The sequence below is a fragment of the Schistocerca cancellata genome, chromosome 9 (genome assembly GCF_023864275.1).
Source record: "Schistocerca cancellata isolate TAMUIC-IGC-003103 chromosome 9, iqSchCanc2.1, whole genome shotgun sequence".
Classification (NCBI taxonomy): domain Eukaryota; kingdom Metazoa; phylum Arthropoda; class Insecta; order Orthoptera; family Acrididae; genus Schistocerca; species Schistocerca cancellata.
Genome location: NC_064634.1, coordinates 38,114,582 through 38,139,915, shown reverse-complemented (window position 1 = coordinate 38,139,915; position 25,334 = coordinate 38,114,582). Strand labels below are relative to the sequence as shown.

Here is a 25,334-nt window from a genome sequence, read left to right as displayed (position 1 = left end):
CCTTATCAGTTAAGTCCCATAAGATTTCACACACATTTGAACATTTTGAACATAAAAAACGCCATGTTTTTCCCCACTCTTTTGGCTACAAGCCCCTGTAGACTTCTGAAGACAGAACTTGAACGCCTCAGGTCCATCTTCGGAACTAATGGCTATGGGAAGCAGACGATAGACAGCACCATGTCGACAAGGGAGAAGACTAATAGGGAAGAGGAGAAGGAGGCACAGAGCATTGCTGTGTTACCATATGTACAAGGGGTCACCGAACGTATTGGCAAAATTCTACGAAAAGCCGACATCAAACCAATTTTCCGAAACAGAAACAAAATATCAGACATGCTCGGTTCTACCAAGGATGCAGTTGACAAACTACACACAGCTGGCGTGTATGAAATTGGTTGTGCGTGTGGATTAGTCTACATAGGTGAGACGGGACGTCCGATTAGCACAAGGCTCTCGGAACATGAAGGATATATCCGCCTGAAACAACACACTAAGTCAGCAGTGGCGGAACACCGAGACGAGTGCGGGAAACAAATATTTTTTCAAGAAGCCCGCGTCCTGGCGAAACAGCCTCTCACTTTCAAAAGAAAGATTAGAGAGGCGATACAAATAGCCAAAAGAGAGGACAGGTACAAGCTTCCGAGGTCTTGGCTGCCTGCAACAGCAGGGCTACGGAGCGGCGGCAGAGCCGTGGCGGCCCATGCAGACACGCGGAGAGCCGCAGTAGTGGTCGCGAGCACACAAAGCAATGGCACGCCGCAGCCGGCTTCTGGACTGCATGTAAACAGTGTGACGTCACAGCCATCACCTGTTCGCTATTCGTCCGTCTCCTCCAATGGGGTGGATTAATATAAAGACCAATAAAAAACAGCTACTTCAGCCAATGACAGATAATAAAGGAAACACCAATAAAGCATACCTTTCACCCCTCCTCCTCCTCCATTTACAGCCAATCAAGTAACGACACGGTTTTCTCGTGCAGCTATTTAAGGAACCAAGTGTGTTTCATTTAGCAGTTTAACGTAAGGCCCTGATGAAGGCTAGCTGCAACGCTGGCCGAAACGTTGGCGCATTTTAAATTATGACGATGCGGTCTGATACCCTGAAGAATTTTACTGAAGACCTTTAAAAGAGTACCCCATCTGGTGCACGGTTATGTCCGCACCATCAACAGAGTAGCGAGGTTGCTGGTTGTGATCCGTCGATCTCCTGGAATGAGAGTGTGCGCACGTACCAACACCACAAACGCCGCAGTTGTGTGCGGCCGGCCTGCAGGCAGGAGATCGCACTGATTTGCGCCGCGTTTTTGCGATGAAGATAGAAGCCCCGCCCAACAACTTACCATGCTTTTGTTTACTGCTACGAGGTGCATTCAAGTTCTAAGGCCTCCGATTTTTTTTCTCCGGACTGGAAACAGATAGAAACATGCGCATTGTTTTAAAATGAGGCCGCGTTCATTGTCAATACGTCCCACAGATGGCAGCACCGTACGGCAGATGGAATTTTACCGCCAGCAGCGAGAATGAGAACTGTTTTAAATACTTAAAATGGTGACTTTTCCTTACTTGAACAGCGTGCAATCATTCGTTTTCTGAATTTGCGTGGTGTGCAACCAATTGAAATTCACGACATGTGGTGATGGAGTTATGGATGTGTCGAAAGTGCGTTCGTGGGTGCGACAGTTTAATGAAGGCAGAACATCGTGTGACAACAAACAGAAACAACCACGGGCACACACAAGCCGGTCTGACGACATGATAGAGAAAGTGGAGAGAATTGTTTTGGGAGATCGCCGAATGACTGTTGCACAGATCGCCTCCAGAGTTGGCATTTCTCTGGGTTCTGTGCACACAATCCTGCATGAGGACCTGAAAATGCGAAAAGCGTCGTCCAGGTGGGTGCCACGAATGCTGACGGACGACCACATGGCTGCCTGTGTGGCATGTTGCCAAGCAATGTTGACGCGCAACGACAGCATGAATGGGACTTTATTTTCGTCGGTTGTGACGATGGATGAGACGTGGACGCCATTTTTCAGTCCAGAAACAAAGCGCCAGCCAGCTTAATGGAAGCACACAGATTCACCGCCACCAAAAAAATTTCGGGTAACCGCCAGTGCTGAAAAAATGATGGTGTCCATGTTCTGGGACAGCGAAAGCGTAATCCTTACCCATTGCGTCTCAAAGGGCTCTACGGTAACAGGTGCATCCTACGAAAATGTTTTGAAGAACAAATTCCTTCCTGCACTGCAACAAAAACGTCCGGGAAGGGCTGCGCGTGTGCTGTTTCACCAAGACAACGCACCCGCACATCGAGCTAACGTTACGCAACAGTTTCTTCGTGATAACAACTCTGAAGTGATTCCTCATGCTCCCTACTCACCTGACCTGGCTCCTAGTGACTTTTGGCTTTTTCCAACAATGAAAGACACTCTCCGTGGCCGCACATTCACCGGCCGTGCCGCTATTGCCTCAGCGATTTTCCAGTGGTCAAAACAGACTCCTAAAGAAGCCTTCGCCGCTGCCATTGAATCATGGCGTCAGCGTTGTGAAATATGTCTACGTCTGCAGGGTGATTACGTCGAGAAGTAACGCCAGTTTCATCGATTTCGGGTGAGTAGTTAATTAGAAAAAAAATCGGAGGCCTTAGAACTTGAATGCACCTCGTAGATTTCTGAGATTTCTGTAAACGTTAAGCACCTATGAATATCTGAGATGTTCTGGTTTTCTACGCCTGCATCATACTCCGCAAGCCACGTAATGGTGTGTGGTGGAGGGTACTTTCGGTACCACCATCTGATTCCTCCAACTCTGTTCCACTCGCGAATAGTGCGTGGGCAGAATGATTGTCGGTACGCCTATGTATTGGCTCCAATTTCTCGAATTTTTCCTCGTGATCAATACGCGAGATGTATGTGGGGGGAAGTAATATGTTGTCGGACTCTTATTGAAAAGTTAAAAGCGGTGGATCGTTATTTCCAGGTTACTATTCCTTGCTGTGGGGGCTGTGATTTTTGATATTTTTGTCTAAACCAGCAAGGTAAAACAGAGGCCACTACTTCCACCACATCAAGTGGATTTAGTGCTCACGTGCTCACACTGAGCCGTGAACACTTCCCAGTTTATCAATGGGGAATAGTTGAACATGATTACTACTGTTATCGGTGCCATGCGTGCAATGGTCATGCCAGGCGCGCGATATTGAATCTTTATACTATCGTTAGTGGCGCGAGACGTTATAGCAACCGTTATAATTCCGCATTACTCTGTTACACTAGGGGAGAGTTCACGTAATGAAAGAGAGAGAATGTAAGATTAAAGGACTCATTGATTAAACAGTTGAGAATCGAAGAATAATACAACCAAATGGGGGTGGGGGGAAGAAATATTCGAGTTCAGCAGCCTGCCCCAACGTACGTTCATAACCAGCCACGATAGCAGGAGGAAAGGAATTTTAGGAAGGATAGCCGTATTATCAAATAGGGACCAATTTACTAAAGGGAGGGGTTGCAGGCACACAACGACAACCACCATGAATCAGCCAAAGACTAAGAAAGATGCTACTTGCATGAATCGCTCGGTAGCCTCCCGTACTAATGCAATAAAACCCGCAAGACGCGAAACTATTCACAACGACCTATCAGGTTCCCTCTGGGCCGCAGGGCGCGAATCTACAGTGCACGTCGGCGCTCATGCTTACCGAAATTCATCTCCTGGATGCGGCACCTCCAGTCTCCGGCACGGTGACACTAGAACTGAACTACTGCCACCTTTGTCCACTCTCCACCCGCGGAGGGCGGTTGGCGCGTACCCGCGAAAAACGGGCGCGCACCTGAACTGGACAATCATAGGGCCAGAATCTCACAGGGAGGCGACCTCGTGACGTTAAAATCGAGCAGAAATAGCAGTTACAAGGTTGGTAAGGCAGGTTGGGGAACTGTGAACAGGAGAAGCTTTGGCCGCTACTGAACTTTCAAACGACACCACGTTCTACCCTGGCGATCGGAAACGGGATGGGAAACGGGAAGCCATCATGGCTGCTAGGAAGACTGCTGCCCTCACCCATAAATAAAGAAAATTTCTAGCGCCAAGCTCCTCTCACAGATCAGTGTGAGACAAGCTGTAAAAATCGTCAAATAAAACAGGCAACCCATAGAAATTATTAATATTACCTGAATTATTATTTTACCGAGTACTAGAATGCTGGGATTAGAAATATGAAATACGAGCGCTGAATGGTGAATGAAGTGCACGTCTTTCAAAGTGCTGTCCCGAAATTTCAATAGAAAATCTCTCCGTGATGCACAACGTCACTCTTGTAATGTCTGCCAGTGCAGTTTGTTTAGCATCTCTGTAACGCTCTCTCGGCAGCTAAACGATCCCGTGACGAAACGCGCCCCTCTTCGTTGGAGCTTCTCTAACTCCTCCATTAGTCCTACCTGATAGGGATCCCAGATAGATGAACAATCTTCAAGAATCGGGGAAACAAGCGCCTTATAAGCGAATTTTTTCGTGGATGGGTTACATTTCCTTGAGATTCCTCCAATGAATCAGAGGCTGGTGTCTGCTTTTCCCACTATCTGTTTTACATGGTCATTCCACTTAAGAGAGCTCTGGATAGATACGCCTAGATATTTTATGGCACACGCTGTCTCCAGCTGTTTGTCATCAATAGTGTAGCTGTACAGTACTGGATTTATTTTCCTATGTATGCGCAATATGTTACATTTGAAACTGTGTGCCGGACCGAGACTCGAACTCGAGACCTTTGCCTTTCGCGGGCAAGTGCTCTACCAACTGAGCTACCCAAACACGACTCACGCCCCGTCCTCAGAGCTTTACTTCTGCCAGTACCTCGTCTCCTACCCTCCAAACTTTACAGAAGCTCTCCTGCACAGTTTTAATCTGCCAGGAAGTTTGATATCAGCGCACACTCCGCTGCAGAGTGAAAATCTCATGATGTTACATTTATTTACGTTCAGGGTCAACTGCCAGTGTCTCCACCATTCATCAGTTTTCTCCAGGTCGTTCTGCAAATTCTTACTACCTTCTGTCGTTGATACTTTGCTATAAACAACTGCATCATCTGGGAATAGCCTTAAAGATCATCCGACGCGTTCTACTAGATTATTAGTGCTTAGTGCAGCATGTACATAAAGTCCGAGAACACTTTCAATTATTTATTGCAGAAGAACTAAACATTGCACAGATGTCAAACATATTGCATTTTGAAGAGAAATTGAATTTTTTTTTTTTTTTTTTTTTTTTTTTTACAATCATTCGATATGCGAACCATGAGTGACCCGGCAGACGTCAGTACGGTAATGAAATTCTAGCCATACCTGTCCGAGCATGGCATCATCGACTGTGGCAGTCGCTTCCCGTATTCTCTCGCGGAGCTCTGCTACAACACATGGTAGAGGCGGTACATACACCAGATCTTTAATGTGTCCGCACAGAAAAAAACATCATACGGAGTGAGATCTGGTGATCGGGGAGGCCATTTCATGAAACAGCTGTCCCCTTCTGTAGAACGGCCGATCCATCGATGCGGCAGCCCCGTGTTCAGGCAGCCACGAACGTCACCATGCAAATGGGGTGGAGCCCCGTCCTGCTGAAAGATGAACGGAGAGTCCGACTGCATTTGAGGCATCATCCATTGCTGCAACATGTCCAAGTAGGAATATCCAGTGGCAATGCTCTCGGCGAAGAAGAATGGCCCTTACAGTTTTCGACGTGAAAAGGCACAAAAATCATTTACCTTTGGGAATCACTTTCAAATTCAATGCATTCGTGTGGATGCTTTGTGCTCCAGATTCGACCATTATGCCTGTTCACTTTCCCATTAGTGTGAAAAGCGACTTCGTCGCTAAAAATTAAGCGACCGACAATGCATCCCCATCCTCATTCAACTTGTTGCAACTGAGAACAAAACTCAAAACGCTTGTCTTTGTCGCCGTCATTGAGCTTCTGCACTACCTCCAATTTGAATGGTTTCATTGATAGCTACTGTTGCAGGACTTTCCACGCTGTCATTGGAGCCATTTCGAGTTCACGGGATGCACGCCGCACCGATTTCTTTGGACTACTTATGAATGTCTCTCGTACGTGCTCCACATTCACTTCCCTGACACTGGGACGTCCGCTTCTCTTTGCCGGGCACAAGCAAACCGTCGTGCAATGTTACGTTCTTGTGCAATAAATAATTGAAAGTGTTCCCGTACTTAAACTACACCCTCTATATACTGTGAACAACAACTGTCCTATGGCACTTCCCTGTGGTACTCCGGATATTACCTTTACATCCGTCGATTTTCCACCAAAAGAAACTCACTGCCAGCTCTCGAGTTAGAATGCATCTCCGTTATAGGTACCATTTTGAAGGCTACGAGTAGCATCCTGCCTCGGTCATGGATGTGTGTGATGTCCTTAGTTGTTGTTGTGGTCTTCACTCCTGAGACTGGTTAGATGCAGCTCTCCATCCTACTCTATCCTGTGCAAGCTTCTTCATTTCCCAGTGCCTAATGCAACCTACATCCTTCGTAATCTGCTTAGTGTATTCATATCTTGGTCTCCCTCTACGATTTTTACCCTAAACGGTGCCCCCCAATACTAAATTGGTTATACCTTGAGCCTCAGAACCAACCGATCCCTTCCTCTAGTCAAGATGTGCACAAATTCCTCTTCTTCTCAATTCTATTCAATACCTCCTCATTGAATATGTGGTCTACCCATCTAATCTTCAGCATTCTCCTGTAGCATCACATTTCGAAAGCTTTTATTCTCTTCTTGTCTAAACTATTTATCGTCCATGTTTCACTTCCATACATGGCTACAGTCCATACAAATACTTTCAGAAACGACTTCCTGACACTTAAATCTATAATCGATGTTAACAAATTTCTCTTCTTCAGAAACGCTTTCCTTGCCATTGCCAGTCTACATTTTATATCCTCTCTACTTCGACCATCATCAGTTATATTGCACCCCAAATAGCAAAACTCGTTTACTACGTTAAGTCTCTCATTTCCTAACCTAATTGCCTCAGCATTGCCAGACTTAATTCGACTACATTCCATTATCCTCGTTTTGCTTTTGTTGATGTTCATCTTAATCCTCCTTTCAAGACACTATCCATTCCGTTCAACTGACACTGTCCATTCTGTTCAACTGCTCTTCTAAGTCCTTTGCTGTCTGACAGAATTACAATGTCATCGGCGAACCTAAAAGTTTTTATTTCTTCACCATGTATTTTAATACCTACTTCGAATTTTTCTTCTGTTTCCTTCACCGCTTGCTCAATGTACAGATTGAATAACATCGGGGAGAGGCTACAACCCTGTCTCACTCCATTCCCAACCACTGCTTCCCTTTCATGTCCCTCGACTCTTATAACTGCCATCTGGTTCCTGTACAAATTGCAAATAGCCTTTCGCTCCCTGTATTTTACCCCTGCCACCTTCAGAATTTGAAAGAGAGTATTCCAGTCAACATTGTCAAAAGCCTTTTCTAAGTCTACAAATGCTAGAAACGTAGGTTTGCCTTTCCTTAATCTAGCTTCTAAGATAAGTCGTAGGGTCAGTATTGCCTCACGTGTTCCAACATTTCTACGGAATCCAAACTGATCTAACCCGAGGTCGGCTTCTATCAGTTTTTCCATTCGCCTGGATAGAATTGATGTTAGTATATTGCAGCTGTGACTTATTCCACTCATCTGTCAACACCTGCTTTCTTTGGGATTGGAATTATTATATTCCTCTTGAAGTGTGAAGGTATTTCGCCTGTCTCATACATCTTGCTCACCAGGTGGTAGATTTTTGTCAGGACTGGGTCTCCCAAGGCCGTCAGTAGTTCTAATGGACTGTTGTCTACTCCCGGGGCCTTGTTTCGACTTACGTCTTTCAGTGCTATATCAAACTCTTCACGCAGTATCTTATCTCCCATGTCATCTTCAGCTACATCCTGTTCCATTTCCATAATATTCTCCTCAAATACATCACCCTTGTATAGACCCTCTATATACTCCTTCCACCTTCCTGCTTTCGTTTCTTTGCTTAGAACTGGGTTTCCATCTGAGCTCTTGATATTCATACAAGTGGTTCTCTTTTTTGAAAAGGTCTCTAATTTTCCCCTAGTGAGATAAGCCTCTACATCCTTAAATTTGTCCTCTAGCCATCCCTGCTTAGCCTTTTTGCACTTCCTGTCTATCTCATTTTTGAAACGTTTGTATTCCTTTTTGCCTGCTTCATTTACTGCATTTTTATATTTTCTCCTTTCATCAATTAAATTCAATATTTCTTCTGTTACCCAAGGATTTCTATCATCCCTCGTCTTTTTACCTACTTGATCCTCTGCTGCCTTCACTACTTCATCCCTCTAAGCTACCCATTCTTCTTCTACTGTATTTCTTTCCCCATTCCTGTCACTTGTTCCTTATGTTAATTAGGTTTAAGTCTAGGGGACTGATGACCTCAGATGTTAAGTCCCATAGAGCTCAGAGCCATTTGAACCATTTGAGCTACATATAGCACCTCATCCTGCGAAAATTCATGAAAGTATAGGGCATGAAGCAGCAATATTCCACGAGTCCTTCAACAAATTCTGCGTTTTTTCAGCCGAAACTGGCCGAGAAAAATAGATGTGTTTCATTATTTATTCAACGTCTGTCGTGTATCACAGTACGTTGTCGTATCCAGTAATCTGTGAATGTGCATAGAGTGGGTTTCTGACCTAACCGACTATTTTGGACTTGGATCTCCCGCCCGACTGATTTTGATTCATTGACGTACCACATCTAGTTTATTAATTTGGTTTAAAATCGAATTTTGTGTTCCATGCTCTGGGCTACCTAACTCACATGGCTTACTTACACGTCACCTGAGGTTGTGATTTTCAGTGCTACAAAATAAAAAGATTAAATACAGCTGAAGCAACTTTTTAATCCACAACATGATTAGTCGCAGCTGTAGTTGCCCTGTCTGCAAGATTACCTTAAACATCCAGACTTTGGCAGTTCCGGGGCAAATTGTTATAGTAAGGTGCTTTACATGTCTACTTAAGCCTTCCACGGAGACTCTTACCGTATAGAAGATCCTGTCAAAATTACATTGTGATCCGATTTGTTCGTAAAACAAGTAAAACAGATGAATTTTTTTAATAAGCTAATACACATGCAAAACACTCTGGTTGCAAAACCTAACAACGAAAGTAAATTTCGCATGACATGTCACTACAAAGTACACTACTGTCCATTAAAATTGCTATACCACGAAGATAACGTGCTACAGACGCTAAATTTAACCGAAAGGAAGAAGATGCTGTGACATGCAAATGATTACCATTTCAGAGCATTCACACAAGGTTGACGCCGGTGGCGACACCTACAACGTGCTGACATGATGAAAGTTTCCAATCGATTTCTCATACACAAACAGCAGTTGACCGGCGTTGCCTGGCGAAACGTTGTTGTGATGCCTCGAGTAAGGAGAAGAAATGCGTACCATCACGTTTCCGACTTTGATAAACGTCGGATTGAAGCCTATAGCGATTGTGGTTTATCGTTTAGAGACATTTCTGCTCGCGTTGGTCGAGATCCAATGACTGTTAGCAGAATATGTAATCGGTGGGTTCAGGAGGGTAATACGGAACGCTGTGGTGGATCCCAACGGCCTCGCATCACTAGCAGTCGAGATGACAAGCATCTTCTCCGCATGGCTGTAACGGATCGTACAACCACGTCTCGATCCCTGAGTCAACAGATGGGGACGTTTGCAAGACAACAATCATCTGCAGGAACAGTTCTACGACTTTTGCAGCAGCATGGACTATCAGCTCGAAGACCATGGCTGCGGTTACCCTTGACGCTGCATCACAGACAGGAGCGCCTGCGATGGTGTACTCAACGACGAACCTGAGTGCACGAATGGCAAAATGTCATTTCTTCGGATGAATCCTGGCTCTTTTTACAGCATCATGATGGTCGCATCCGTGTTTGGCGACATCGCGGTGAACACACATTGGAAGCGTGTGTTCGTCATGGCGTGATGGTATGGGGTGCCATTGGTTACACGTTCCGGTCACCTCTTGTTCGCATTGACGGCACTTTGAACAGTGGACGTTACATTTCAGATGTGTTACGACCCGTGGCTGTACTCTTCACTCGACCCTTTCGAAACCCTACATTTCAGCAGGATAATGCACGACCGTATGTTGCAGGTCCTTTACGGGCCTTTCTGGACACAGAAAATGTTCGACTGCTGCCCTGGCCAGCACATTCTCCAGATCTCTCACCAATTGAAAACGTCTGGTGAATGGTGGCCGAGCAACTGTCTCTTCACAATACGCCAGTCACTACTCTTGATGAACTGTAGTATCGTGTTGAAGCTGCATGGGCAGCTGTACCTGTACACGCCATCCAAGCTCTGTTTGACTCAATGCCCAGGCGTATCAAGGCCGTTATTAGGGCCAGTGATGGATGTTCTGGGTACTGATTTCTCAGGATCTATGCACCCAAATGACATATCAGTTCTAGTGCAATATATTTGTCCAATGAACACCCGTTTATCATCTGCATTTCTTGTTGGTGTTGCAATTTTAATGGCCAGTAGTGTAACATAGCTCGACAAAGCTTAGACTGTGCTAGAAAGAAATGCTACATTGTAGCACAGCAGGTAACTGGGAAAAATGCTATGAGATGAACAGAAATGAGACTTTCATTCTGATGCAATAATTACACTGAAATCACTGCGATTTGTGAGTGACCATTGGCCAATACAAAAGGAGGGGCTTAGTTCTCAACGGTGTGTATGATCACCACAGACAACAGAACATGCTTTGCAACACGGTCCAACGCTGGCCACAAGGTTATTAGCAAAGAGTTGTTGTGGTAGGGCGCTCCATTTATCCATGGGCGCTGTTAACAATTGCTGGTTGGTTGCTGGTGAAAGTGGATGTGCTGCAGTATATCTGCCCAACGCGTACGACAGGTGCTTGATGGCAAGGGCAGACCAGTCCTTCCGCTGAATATCCCCTGGTTCCGCTTACGTTGTCCGATGCGATCGTGGTGTTTCATCCATATATACGAAGTCAAGGCCGAAGGGACCACTGAAAAGACGCACCTGGGAAAGGAGTACAGTGTCACAACGTTGATCTTTGAGTGTACCGTGTTCGAAAGTCTGTTATGGCGCCAAGAACATTGGGACTGGCCCAGCAAGAAGTGGGCCACGTGCTCGTACTGGATGAGAGCAGATTAAGTCTGCGTAGTGATTCTGGATGTACGCTCATACGTCGAGAGGGCAGAAAACGTAATTGTCGAAATTGCTCATTTTGGTGGTCCAAGTATTTGGTGTGTGTAGGCATAACGTTGCATGGGCATACTGACCAACCAATCTGGAGAAAACACACACCCATCCACCCACCCACCCACACACACACACACACACTTGGAGGGTGTAATGGGTATAAGTACAGATATTTCTATTGGAGAATGAGAAGGGTATACTGAACAACATTACACCATTATTAACGTCATTTGCAAACCAATGATTATAGGTAGTCATTAACCGTCTCGTTTCACAGTGGAATAAACGTATTAACAGTTACAGCGATTGTAATATCATGAGCAGTTTACTTATGATTATAGGTGGTCACGTCGGAAAAGATATGTACATGAGTGGTTCTGTAGCCAGCCACAAACATTTTTCTGTGAAGTAATTAACCGTCTCGTTTCACAGTGGAATAAACGTATTAACAGTTATGGCAATTACTTTTAATATTATGAGCAGTTTACTTAACTTTTTCCCGTCTGTCTCGTTTTCATTTGACTGCGAATTATGCGAAAACTAATGGTCTGGATAGTAATTTAATATACTACTGTCATCATCACCTCGACCTTTCCCCGTTGAAGCTCTTTAATTCGTTGTATAAAATCTCCAGAATCTCGTACATAGTGTTTGTACTTTATGACGTGTGGATCTATACTGCGGTTTAATTGGCCCGTATCACAGACCCCCGACGTTACTTATACTAAACAACTCACCCATTTTCAGTTACACTTCAATTGAGCAGACGTCTTAATGCAAGTGTTAAACATCTTAGATGGAATCCAGTGTCTGATACCCTCTAATATCCATATTTGTCTCAGCTTCTAACTTAACTTCTTGGACTATTCAAACCCTTTAACAAATGTAAAAAGGAAACAAACATAAGTCCAGTTTTAAAAATCTAAAAATATTGTATACTGATAAACATTTTCTCTTCCAGACATGGCTCTCACGGAGGTCGTCAAGGGCCCACCCTTCATAATTAAAGCTGTCGCACTGGTGAGTTTTCATCGACCATCAATGTTCAGAATGCTACTTCCGATAATGATGATTAGTTTTAACAAATAAAATTAAACATTAACAATAAAGGCAACATGCTATATTAATTACCAGTCGTAAACGAAACTCCAGGCAAGTGCTACACATTTTATTTACGATATCAACTTGACAGAAAATCCTAGGAAGTTCTGGTCTTACGTTAAATCAGTAAGTGGATCGAAACAGCATATCCAGACACTCCGGGATGATGAAGGCATTGAAAAATACGATGACACGCGTAAAGCTAAGCTGAAATACTAAACACCTTTTTCCAAAGCTGTTTCACAGAGGAACACCGCACTGCAGTTCCTTCTCTAAATCCTCGCACAAACGAAAAAATGGCTGACATCGAAATAAGTGTCCAATGAATAGAAAAGCAACTGGAATCACTCAACAGAGGAAAGTCCACTGGACCTGACGGGATACCAATTCGATTCTACACAGAGTACGCGAAAGAACTTGCCCCCCTTCTAACAGCCGTATACCGCAAGTCTCTAGAGGATCGGAAGGTTCCAAATGATTGGGAAAGAGCACAGGTAGTCCCAGTCTTCAAGAAGGGTTGTCGAGCAGATGCGCGAAACTATAGACCTATATCTCTGACGTCGATCTGTTGTAGAATTTTAGAACATGTCTTTTGCTCGAGTATCATGTCGTTTTTGGAAACCCAGAATCTACTATGTAGGAATCAACATGGATTCCGGAAACAGCGATCGTGTGAGACCCAACTCGCTTTATTTGTTCATGAGGCCCAGAAAATATTAGATACAGGCTCCCAGGTAGATGCTATTTTCCTTGACTTCCGGAAGGCGTTCGATACAGTTCCACACTGTCGCCTGATAAACAAAGTAAGAGCCTACGGAATATCAGACCAGCTGTGTGGCTGGATTGAAGAGTTTTTAGCAAACAGAACACAGCATGTTGTTATCAATGGAGAGACGTCTACAGACAAAGTAACCTCTGGCGTGCCACAGGGGAGTGTTATGGGGCCATTGCTTTTCACAATATATATAAATGACCTAGTAGATAGTGTCGGAAGTTACATGCGGCTTTTCGCGGCTGATGCTGTAATATACAGAGAAGTTGCAGCATTAGAAAATTGTAGCGAAATGCAGAAAGATCTGCAGCGGATAGGAACTTGGTGCAGGGAGTGGCATCTGACCCTTAACATAGACAAATGTAATGTATTGCGAATATATAGAAAGAAGGATCCTTTATTGTATGATTATATGATAGCAGAACAAACACTGGTAGCAGTTACTTCTGTAAAATATCTGGGAGTATGCGTGCGGAACGATTTGAAGTGGAATGATCATATAAAATTAATTGTTGGTAAGGCGGGTACCAGGTTGAGATTCATTGGGAGAGTCTTTAGAAAATGTAATCCATCAACAAAGGAGGTGGCTTACAAAACACTCGTTCGACCTATACTTGAGTATTGCGCATCAGTGTGGGATCCGTACCAGATCGGGTTGACGGAGGAGATAGAGAAGATCCAAAGAAGAGCGGCGCGTTTCGTCACAGGGTTATTTGGTAACCGTGATAGCGTTACGGAGATGTTTAACAAACTCAAGTGGCAGACTCTGCAAGAGGCGCTCTGCATCGCGGTGTAGCTTGCTCGCCAGGTTTCGAGAGGTTGCGTTTCTATATGAGGTATCGAATATATTGCTTCCCCCTACTTATACCTCCCGAGGAGATCACGAATGTAAAATTAGAGAGATTAGAGCGCGCACGGAGGCTTTCAGACAGTCGTTCTTCCCGCGAACCATACGCGACTGGAACAGGGAAGGGAGGTAATGAAAGTGGCACGTATCGTGCCCTCCGCCACACACCGTTGGGTGGCTTGCGGAGTAGGAATGTAGATGTAGATGTAGATATTACTATCAAGCTAATGTCTCTAGCACTCGCGCACATTCACGTGTGAATTCGGTTAGGAGATATCCACGCTGTCAGTAACGTGCCAGTGTGTTCAGTGTAAATCGTAAATGTAAGGTTTCAGCAACGCAAGTGTTGATAAAGAAAAGTATTGTTTGGTTAACAGCTAGTCACTAAAAGCTGTAATGTACTGTCTGAAAGCACTATGAAAACACTTTTCCTGGCGCACTACACTGATTAAAAATGTAGCTGGTTATAGCCGTCAGTTCAAGTTAATTAGAGGAGGTCCTAGGTTACGAGGTTATAAGCAATTTCTGGCTGCACGGGCATATTGCATGCCTGAAGGGGTGTACTTCTCCATAACTTTGCGATACGAGCTGATGTGTCTTGCGAACTTTTGCCTGAATGCCTGTTTCCTTTACTTTCTCGCAAGCGGTTTCTCAGTTACCACCGAATACTACATTGCTAGTCAACAACTTTGGGCGCTCACAGTTCACTTAATAATGAATCAATTTCTCGCTTTTTATTACTTCCAACGAATGTCTTCAGTGGCTGCAGTGGCCTATGTGAGTAGTGGATTCGATTTCCGCCAAGGGGTCCCAAGTTCATATCCGGGGAAGGGGATTATCAACGTTGCAGTGCACACAGAACAGCCTCAGATCCACTCATCCTGCTGTCGGAATGAATACCAGGGGCCTTTTCCATGTGAAGAGTACGGCCGGTCCAGGGACTCACCCACGTCCAACCCTACTCCTACTGCCGCGGCGTACAGAAAGGAAATGCATTCTAAGTGGAGTCTGGCCGATAGGTTGGATACGGGTGTGCGCCACAGGAAACAAAAATGAACTTCTTCGCAGGAGTTAGCGTATAATAATGACGCAGCCATTGCACAGAACTGGTATCACATACCGTGGCCTCTAGCGCGATCCACCTGTTTGAGATATTGAACGACAGTTTTCTATTCGTAAATATTTTTTCTCTCTTTCGTGAAGTTAGAAATCATCAGGCGAAAGGCGTGCTTGTGGCTAAAAGTGAGGCCTCTAGAGGCTCTTTGTGCATTGCTTTAGATACCTCAAATCGTATTCATTACGGTTATCTCCAAGTAAACGTTTGTACCCAAACGTATTGAATTGGTGCATAACTTCATACAGTTTTTCCATAAGTTTTGTAACCACAACAGATACACATAACAGACACTTTCGTCATAAATAACATATACTCCTTTACTCTACACAACAGTCTACCACCGCTGGGTAACTTTTCGACTGCGCGGTTGTAGACGTCATGTCGTTTCAAGGCGAAGCAATGTTGGAAGCTCATTTTCATCCGTAAAGGAAGTTCCTTGAAGGCTGTTTGTTGTAACCGCGACAGGAACGGTAGCGGGGTCGCCGTTAATGAAAACGCAGCGGGACCGAACGGGAACGGTCCGCGAACAAACAAGACTGACGAACAGGAATTGAAGGACAAGCACGGCGACAGACAACCTAGCAAGACATCAAGATCAACAACAAAGTATTAAGCAACGGGGTCACAAGAGATAACCTCACGAAATAAAAACAACGTCCGCTCGTAAACGGGAAGTAAGGACACGCAACGTAAACACTATGTCTGTAAGCGAGATATCAACCGACTCAACGCAAATGCCAGACTGACTAGCTTAGTAGTTTTTCCCTTTTTTTCCTTTATTGAATTTCGATTCCCCATTAAGGGGGCGGGCTGGCAGCAGCTTAGTACGCTGCTCTGCAGCCTACAGACTTTTTAAAACGTAAGAAGAAGATAAGAAACAATAAAAGCAGTCGATAAAACGGTGACTTAAATTGAAAAACGGTGGAAAATTGTGGAAAGTCAAACATAAAACAAAAGGTTGGCAATGCTAATAAAATACACAGGAAGCAGACAGGTAACACAGTAGACAGACAATTAAAAAAACATGGCGACAGTCTGGTTTGTGTTCGCAAGAGATATAAAAAACACACCCAGCGACAGTATGATGTCCGTTCGCAACACTCCGGAAAAGACACACAACACTAAACACTCACTGTAAACCCTGCACTAAAATGTCGGCGCAAAGATGACACACCATAGCCAAGGGCAGATTGGGGGGGGGGGGGGACCTGGACAGATGAGGGGGGAAAACCAAAGAGGGAGGAGAGGAAACACGAAAGGGGGGGAACCGAAGGAGGTAGAGGTCTCATAATGGGGGGGGGGGGGTGAGGGGCAGGGCAGACGCGAGAGCGAATGGGAAAAGACAGAGGAGGGAAATGCTAAAGGGGAGAGAAGGGTGGCAGAGAGAGGGTTGGTGGGGAAAAAGAGGATGGAAGGGGGGGAAGGGAACCCAGGAAAAGGATGGAGGAAAGGAGGGGGGGTGAGGATCAGAGTTGATAGGAGGGATAAATGGGGGGAGAGAGGGCATCATCCGGGAAGGGGAGTTGATGGAAGCCACCTTGGGAAAGGAGATGAAGGGTGTAGAGATGGAGGGTAGGGGGGACACAACAGTGAAGACATGGCAGGGGGCGGGAATGGGAGAGGAGAGGAGCAACCAGGGGGTGAGGGGGATCAAGGTGGCGGGAGGTGTAGAGTATGCAGATATCTTCGAGGAACAGGAGCAGATGGGGAAAGGAATGAGGTCATAGAGGATCCGCGTGGGGGACAGGAGCCATATACAGAAGGCGAGGCGGAGTGCATGACGCTCTAGGATCTGGAGGGACTTATAGAATTTGGGGGGGGGGGGCAGATATCCAGGCGGGACTGGCATAACAGAGGATGGGATGGATGAAGGATTTGTAGGTGTGGAGGATGGTAGAGGGGTGCAACTCCCATGTCCGGCCAGAGAGGAGTTTGAGGAGTCGGAGGCGGTTGTGGGCTTTGGATTGGTTGGAGTGGAGATGAGGGATCCAGGTGAGGTGACGGTCAATGGTGAGGCCAAGGTAGGTGATGGTGGGGGTGAGGCGGACAGGACGGGCGCAGATGGTAAGGGAGAAATCCAGGAGCCGGAAGGAGCGAGTGGTACGATCTACGATGATTGCCTGGGTCTTGGAAGGATTGATTTTCAGGAGCCACTGGTTATACCATACTCGTTGAGCGAGAGGCAGCCGCCTAAATACACGACAGGGTATGTCGCTATTGGCTGCTGGGACCACGTGCTCCTCAGTGGCGCCCTCAAGTTAGTCTCGGGCCAGGAGCTCGCGCAGCCACGGCTTACGGCGCGACTGCTGCAGAGACCTCTAGTGGTCATCGAGTTTCGTGCCGTCTGGCACGGATTCGAAACCCATGGCTCTCGGTACCAGATTGTTCGATAGAGAGTGGCAAAGGTGAAAATATGAGGGCGCAGGATCAGGTGAATGAGGTGGGTGCGGAATGACTTCCCAACCAAAGTACAGTGTTTCTCTCAGTCTAGCTGAATGCAGGCGCTCTTTGTCATGGAGTAGCATCACTTCGAGCAGTATTACAGGCCATTGTTATTGGACTGCGTCTACAAGACGTCTCAGTTGCTGACAGGAAATGTCAGCAGTGATGGTTACACCTCGGCGAAGCAATTCATAGTACGCCGCACCGTCGCTGTTCCATCAGGTCCATAACATTATCTTTTGTCTGCGCAAGCAGGTCTTCGTATGTGCAATTGCTGCTTTCTTTGAGCTCAACGATACCTTTCTTTTCCTTATGTTAGCATTAAGACACCATTTCTCGACACCAGTAATGATACAGGGCAGTAATGGTTGGTATTGATCATAAGTCAATTGAAGATAAGCAAGCAAAACACATACGGCCACACGCTGATTTTTGTGCTTTTGGCTTAGGGCAGGCGGTAACCACACACCGGATTTTTTAATCTTCCCCAAGTCACACAATGATGGAATCATCAGAGATCATCAGATTTTCTAGTTCTCGAGTACACTGACGTGGATCATTGCGGATTAACATGTTTAAACGATTTCATCCAACCGGGAAGATCTTCCTGAATGTCGAGAGTCACTAAAGTCAAAATGATCCTCCTCAAAACCAGAAAACCGTTTTGTTGCCGTGCTCTGTCAAATGACATTGTCCCCGTACATGGCGCAAATGTTTCTGGCTGTCTCCACTGCTGTCATCCCTCCACTGAAATCAAGCAGAAAAATATGTCACAAAATTGTTCAAATGGCTCTGAGCACTATGGGACTTAACATCTGAGGTCATCAGTCCCCTAGAATTTAGAACTACTTAAACCTAACTAACCTACGGACATCACACATATCCATTCCCGAGGCGGGATTCGAACCTGCGACCGTAGCGGTCACGCGGTTCCAGACTCAAGCGCCTAGAACCGCTCGGCCACTGCGGCCGGTAATATGTCAGAAATTTTCCGGTTTATCCATTTGGCACTCCATTTTCTAGCGTCCACAGGTCCGCTCACTATCTCCAAATGAGAGAGTGACAACATGTACACCCAAATAGCAGTGAACTACAAACAAAAAACAACAATCGATAAATGAACCCATAAACCCATAGCAATCGGAATACCAAAAATGCAAAACAAAAACCCTACGAACTTATGCACCAACCAAATTCAAGCTGTACAGCGACGATGCAACAGTGTTTGGCAGGTACTCGGTGGACCCTAAAAGCATCAAATATGATTATAGTGTGATGTTTATAGCAGCAATATTTATCGCAACAGTGAACCAGACTGAGTATGGGATCAGGTCGAAATGTTTGTCAAGGTATTCCTCCAGCAGTCGGTATCTTGGTATGGAGGTGTGGTGTACCACAGAGAAGTCTTGCATCTACATATGCACTCGATAAACAATGTTTACGTATGTAGATGGTGGAGGATACCACTACGATTTCCCTATTCTAATCACGAATGGCATGAGGGGTAAAATAGTATCGTTAAGCCTCCGTATGGGATCGAATTTCCCTTCGTGCTGATTTTGGGAGAAGTAATATATAACACGACCAGCCGGGAATCTCTTTTCTGTGCCATCCTCTTCATCATAGACCAGCACTTGCAACCAACGTCCTCAATTATGTGTGTGGATATATTCTAATCTCTGCCTTCTCGTACAGTTTTTACCCTCTACAGCGCCTTCTCGTGCCATGGAGGCTATACCCCGGTTATTCCCTGAACCCTCCATAGATTTCGTACCATCCTGACCCTTCTGCTTCTGAGCGTTTCTTCCCTCGCCGATTCTGTGGGGAACCTCCTCTTTTCTGATCTTATCACTATGCACGATTTCCAACATTTTTCAGTAGCACCACATCTTAACCCTTTCGCTTCTCATCCAGTTTCTCCACAGCCCATGATTCACTTCCGTACGATGCTGCGCTCCAATCGTACATTTATTGTAAAATTTTCCTCCAATTAACTCTAATTTATGACACTACTAAACATCTTTAACAATCCGTTCAATCACATTGTCCAGTCATATTAATGTAACTACCTGTCAAAAACCTGAGTAACCATCTTTTGCAGTGTGGACCGCTGCGATAGCTGCAGGAATAGAGAGCCAGTGGGGTTCTGGAAGGAGCGGACGTGGATATGGAGTCATGCCGATTCCAGTGGCGTGGGCAGCGGTGCTAGGTTTCTCGGCTAACAACCATGGCGGGAACACACCGATACAGCTGGTCCCACATACTCTCGATTAGGTATGAATTCGGGAAGTTTAGTGGCGAGGGGAGTACGGTAAACTCATCCTCTTTCTCTGCGAGTTGTGTGACACGTTGCATTGTCCTGCTGGTAGATGCCATCGTGCCGAGGAAAAACAAACTGCATGTAGAACTGGGCGATGTCTACAAAGATAGATGCACAATTCCGTCGATCATGTGTGTCATCCAGAATTGGGAAATCACCCAAATATTGCACGAAAACATTACGCAGACCATAACGCATGCATTGTGCTTGCTTTCGGACGTTTCACGCCATACATGGCAACGGCCATGCATCTCATGGAACATAAAATTTGATTCCTGTGGAAAAGCCACCTTTTGCCACTTGTTGGAAGGCCGGCTGAGTAACGGTGTGTAAATTCCGGCCTTCGTCGCCAACGAACTTTAGTCAGCACGAGTGCATGAACCAGCCACATGTTTCGGAGGCCCATACGCAGCAAGATTCGCTGAACAGTCGTTGAGAAGACACTGTTGCAAGCCTCTTGGATAGTCTTGGCCGTCAGTTGCTGAACAGTTGCTCATCTATTCGACAGTAAACATTTCCGCAGGCGTCGTTGCCCCCTTTCATTCTTGGCCGATAGTGCACCACAACTGCATTGGTGCTGGTTTTGGATGGCACCGTTTTGCCATCCACGGTATTCTTCAACCTAAGTGGCGCACGAACAGTTAACAAACTTAAAGGTTCCGAAAATGTTTCCACCCTCGTTCCGAAAGCCAATGATCATGCCCTTTTAAACGCCAGACAAATCGCATTACAGCAACGACTACCCTGTTTTCCGTGTCCCTCTGACACACTTTATATATCCTCCACTTCTAGCGCTACTACCTGCCGTCAGTGTATGTTTATTTCTCGTTTACGTCGAACACGGGGGGTGATCACATAATGCGACTGGTCCGTCTACTACGCGAGCGCTACCTTTGATGCTAAATTTATCGTAAATCACATTTCTGCTAATCCTGATTGCTTTCTTTTTTCGGTTTACTCTCAATACGTATTATGTGCTCAGCACACTATTCATTCCACACGTCCCGTAATTCTTTCTCACTTTCACTGAGGACAGCAATGCCATCATAGAACCTTATCACTGAAATTCAATCGTACTTATGACTCTAACTTTCATTTTCGCCATCACTTCTTCGGTATACGGATGAAACAGTAGGGAAGAAAGACTACTGCTCTATCTTACACCATTTTAAACCCAGCTACATCGGTCTAGGCCTTCCATTCTTATATGTTCCTTCTTCGTTCTTACAAATATTGCGTATTGACCGTGTTCCCGTGTAGCGTACCTGAGGATTACTAACATATTGCACCATTTTACATAGTCAAAAACTTTTTCTAGGTTGACATATACTATGAAAGTCTCTTTATGTTTCTTAGGTCCTGCTTTCCCTGTCAAATGCGACGTCAGTACTATCTGTTTCATGCCTTACACATGCTTCAACCAAGCTATAGACACATGCGAGTCTTTCGACTGCTATAAAGACCTGCATCAGCTGGGCTAATGACAGGTATATCGTTCACCGAAGAACTCAGATACTGGGGCTACTGAAAGCCATATCGTTCACCAAAGAACTCAGATACTGGGTCTACTGACAGGCATATCGTTCACCAAAGTACTCAGATACTGAATTAAAAAGTATGTACAACGGATTTGACGATAGCTAAAGGGTGGTTCTGCTAAATGAGTCTTGGATAGAAAAAGTCATTACATAAATATAACCGTAAAGAAGGGATTCACTAACCATAGCATTAATACCTAGGCCCAAGTGAATGTAAGTACAGGGTTATTATAAATGATTGAAGCGATTCCACAGCTCTACAATAACTTTATTATTTGAGATATTTTCACAATGCTTTGCACACACATACAAAAACTCAAAAAGTTTTTTTAGGCATTCACAAATGTTCGATATGTGCCCCTTTAGTGATTCGGCAGACATCAAGCCGATAATCAAGTTCCTCCCACACTCGGCGCAGCATGTCCCCATCAATGAGTTCGAAACGGTAAGGCTTCTGCTGTAGCCTTTTCCGTAAGATTTTCCAAACCGTCGGCTGTGGTACGTTTAGCTCCCTGCTTGCTTTATTCGTCGACTTCCGCGGGCTACGCGTAAAACTTGCCCGCACGCGTTCAACCGTTTCTTTGCTCACTGCAGGCCGACCCGTTGATTTCCCCTTACAGAGGCATCCAGAAGCTTAAAACTGCGCATACCATCGCCAAATGGAATTAGCAGTTGGTGGATCTTTGTTGAACTTCGTCCTGAAGTGTCGTTGCACTGTTATGACTGACTGATGTGAGTGCATTTCAAGCACGACATACGCTTTCCCGGCTCCTGTCGCCATTTTGTCTCACTGAGCTCTCGAGCGCTCTGGCGGCAGAAACCTGAAGTGCGGCTTCAGCCGAACAAAACTTTATGAGTTTTTCTACGTATCTGTAGTGTGTCGTGACCATATGTCAATGAATGGAGCTACAGTGAATTTATGAAATCGCTTCAATCATTTGTAATAGCCCTGTATATAACAATCATTGCCGGTGTCCATACGTCAAACGTAACATTAATATGAATATTAATTGGGCACATGACAAAAGAAATAGTTAATTAGAACAAACAAATGAGACAGAACAAGCACCCGTCTACTTTGCTAAGTTCTCAGAAAGAGAATCGCGGAATTCGGAAATAACTAATATCCTAACAACTCCATCACGTCCAACATGGCTGTTGGTAGTTTCACAGTGATTGTAAGATCATACGGAACAGAGAGTGGGAAACAACCAAGCAACAACTCCCTCTCGCCTGGTCGTGGATGAGGCTGGGTGAATTTAATTGAATGATGAAAGACACCTGACTTCACTCCTCCCTAACCAGTCGATGCCGCCCAATCACAGTGGATGTGTGGAGACACATACCGCGTACGGTCCCGATGACTTCCTCCGCTTCTCATCAGACAATGCACAGTCTTGCTCTCAGGGCAGAGGCCCCGTTCGCTGCTGCATCTCCTTGCTGAAGCCCCTAACATTGTCGTCTTAACTCTCCCCGAGCGTGCTCTTTGAAATCTTAACACTGACTGTTCTCGCACTCCTAGCCATAAATAAAATCGCCCGCGTCTCCTGTCTGTGGTCTGAGCAGAGTCCGTGTCACAAAGAAACAATTCTCGAATGAAAAAACGCCCACCAAATTCTGGCCAATGGTGTAATTCTTAAGGTACTCTCTGTTCTTCCACCAAAGAGCCGGAGAAAAAGTGCTCCAATTTGCCTGGTTCCCGCCAACACCGTTTCTAGAACATTTTATCTAGCTACCCTAAGTCATTGATTTCTTCTTTAGTCAGCAAATTCGTGATTTTTTCGCGCACAAAATTTTCAGGAAGTCAATTCCTAGTCTCCCATTCTCGAATATTTATTTAAGAACATCCAATTAGACTATCTCGCGCCTTTTGGTTGGAGAAATCCTCATACTGCCACGGATGCCGGCAGGTTAACACAACTTGCTTTCTCCGGGGGACCGAAAACACAGCAAACAGAGCTGAATAGCTTCGCTTCTCTCGGAACAGCAGGAGACAGGAATCTGTTCAGACTGTTTCCCGATTACACATGCCATACCAGAAGTCACTGGGCTGAGTACAGCGCCCTGTGCGAGGCTTCCTTTGACCTACCTGGGCCCTGGCTGTAAAGCGGCCATAGACTTGTCTCGGGCGACTCTCTCCAAGGTTTGTTATCCTCCAGTTTGTAGCCAGACTCACTTGGCGGCGTACAGTGCCTTCTTGCAGCTCATGGAGTAAAACATTTGCCGGTCCTTTGGAAGGGTGCCCAGTAGAACAATGTTGCTCGGCAGAGTACCCGCGCCCCGCTGATCAGAGGCATTACCTTTCTTCTCCGTCGGTTGAAGTTCCAGCTGTCAGGTTCGTCCTTTTGAACTCTATCTCTGCAGGAAACTCAAATTGCAGCCCTTGTTGTGGTATAGTGCTGACTCCCCAGACCAAGGTTCGCAAGGGACATTCACTATTCCACATGCAAAAGTTAACATGACCACAGACATGTTAAATATTCACTACAGTGTGGATATGACAGATATGCCATCTGCAATGTATGGTAACAGAACAAAACTTCACAAGCCATGGTCGCTGAAAAATCGTTCTATTGGATGACCGGTTTCTACTGTAACACCCCACCCGTCACTTATCTGGTTTTGGCGTGTGTTCAGCACAGCTAATTGACTAACAGATCAACAGAGAGTGCAAAACTGCCGAAATATCGGATAACACAAAGAAAGTAATAAGGCAATGTGACTCCTGATTGAACTGTGGTGGCAGTGTTGACATTAATTCATTCAGAATTAATCACTTTTAATTAAAAAGGGGTGCACATTGATGTTATATGCAGCTATTGAACAGCAGATGCAAATGTTGAACGTAAAATTAATTAACAAAGTGACTTCGGATTTCAACTACTTGATTGAAAACAGATACAGTCGTTTATCACAAATTTATTTTAACTCACAACCTTCAATCATCACATTACATGACTCTCCTACCAGGCAGTGGTAATAAATTGCGTTTGCATGGAGTAAAGCTCAATAACTCAAAAGTAATTCCTATCGACTGGCCCAGGCGTAAAGGGAAGTACGAGAAGAATTCTACAGTACACGGCTCATGAAACCCTCGTGGAAACTTTGCCAATGTGATTCAACAAATTAATCAGTGGCCAGAGAGGGAGCAATATCACCGAATACAGTTTGGCGGAGCGGCGTCGTTGTGCAGACGTCGGCCGACCTCATGGTGCTGCAAGGCTGCGCTCGTCTATTCACTCCTAGCTTTCTTGCTCAGTATATAGCTGAACCAAAACTTTCTATCTCCGCAAGCTCAATCGTTACATTTGCTAAGTCCTAAACTGCAGAGATGCTCACTCTTTCTCAGGCAAGCTGAGTAAAGGACGCCACGTCCGCACTCTAGGCAAGCTGGGAATGGAAGACCTCTACGGGGACTTCTCCCAGTCTGCTCTTCGCCTCGGTTTCCCCTCCAGCAAAATCACTTACGCCAATTGCAGCGAAAGTCGCGTTAATCGCTTCCCAGCACCGACCAATGCCTGCTCTGCGAAGTGAACAAATTCCCACAAAATTTCATTTCCTCCCAACTTCTTCTATTTAGCACCCCCCAGGCCCCCCATCAAGGTCAGCGTCTGCACAAACACCAAGTTTTCCGGAATTCTGACTCCCAGGAGAGTACTTCAAATTCCTTGGTCCTACGTTCCCACTGGAGGCCGGCGTATTTCATGCTGTCGCTCTTCACCTGATTTACTTCAGACTCTGCGGACCGTGAATTCAGTGTGAAGTTGCTGTAGTCACGAACACGCATATTTTGACCTCTGTTGACCGCTCCACCACAGCTTTGTGTGGCTTTCTCGCATGTTTCACTGAAAACGGGACAACGGACGTTTATCAACAGGTGTACAAGTTCCCGGTA

At 45.4% G+C, this 25,334-nt stretch overlaps 1 protein-coding gene across 1 annotated transcript in view; it reads left to right on the top strand.

Annotated features, from left to right (window-relative positions):
* The window catches only part of LOC126101028 (uncharacterized), a 73,742-nt gene that overhangs the window by 15,867 nt on the left and 32,541 nt on the right, over nucleotides 1–25,334 (top strand). Inside the window, exon 2 of the mRNA XM_049911693.1 lies at nucleotides 12,264–12,322. Within this exon, the coding sequence (XP_049767650.1) occupies nucleotides 12,266–12,322 (57 nt within the window). The 5' untranslated portion in view covers nucleotides 12,264–12,265. The remainder of the gene's footprint in view (nucleotides 1–12,263; nucleotides 12,323–25,334) is intronic.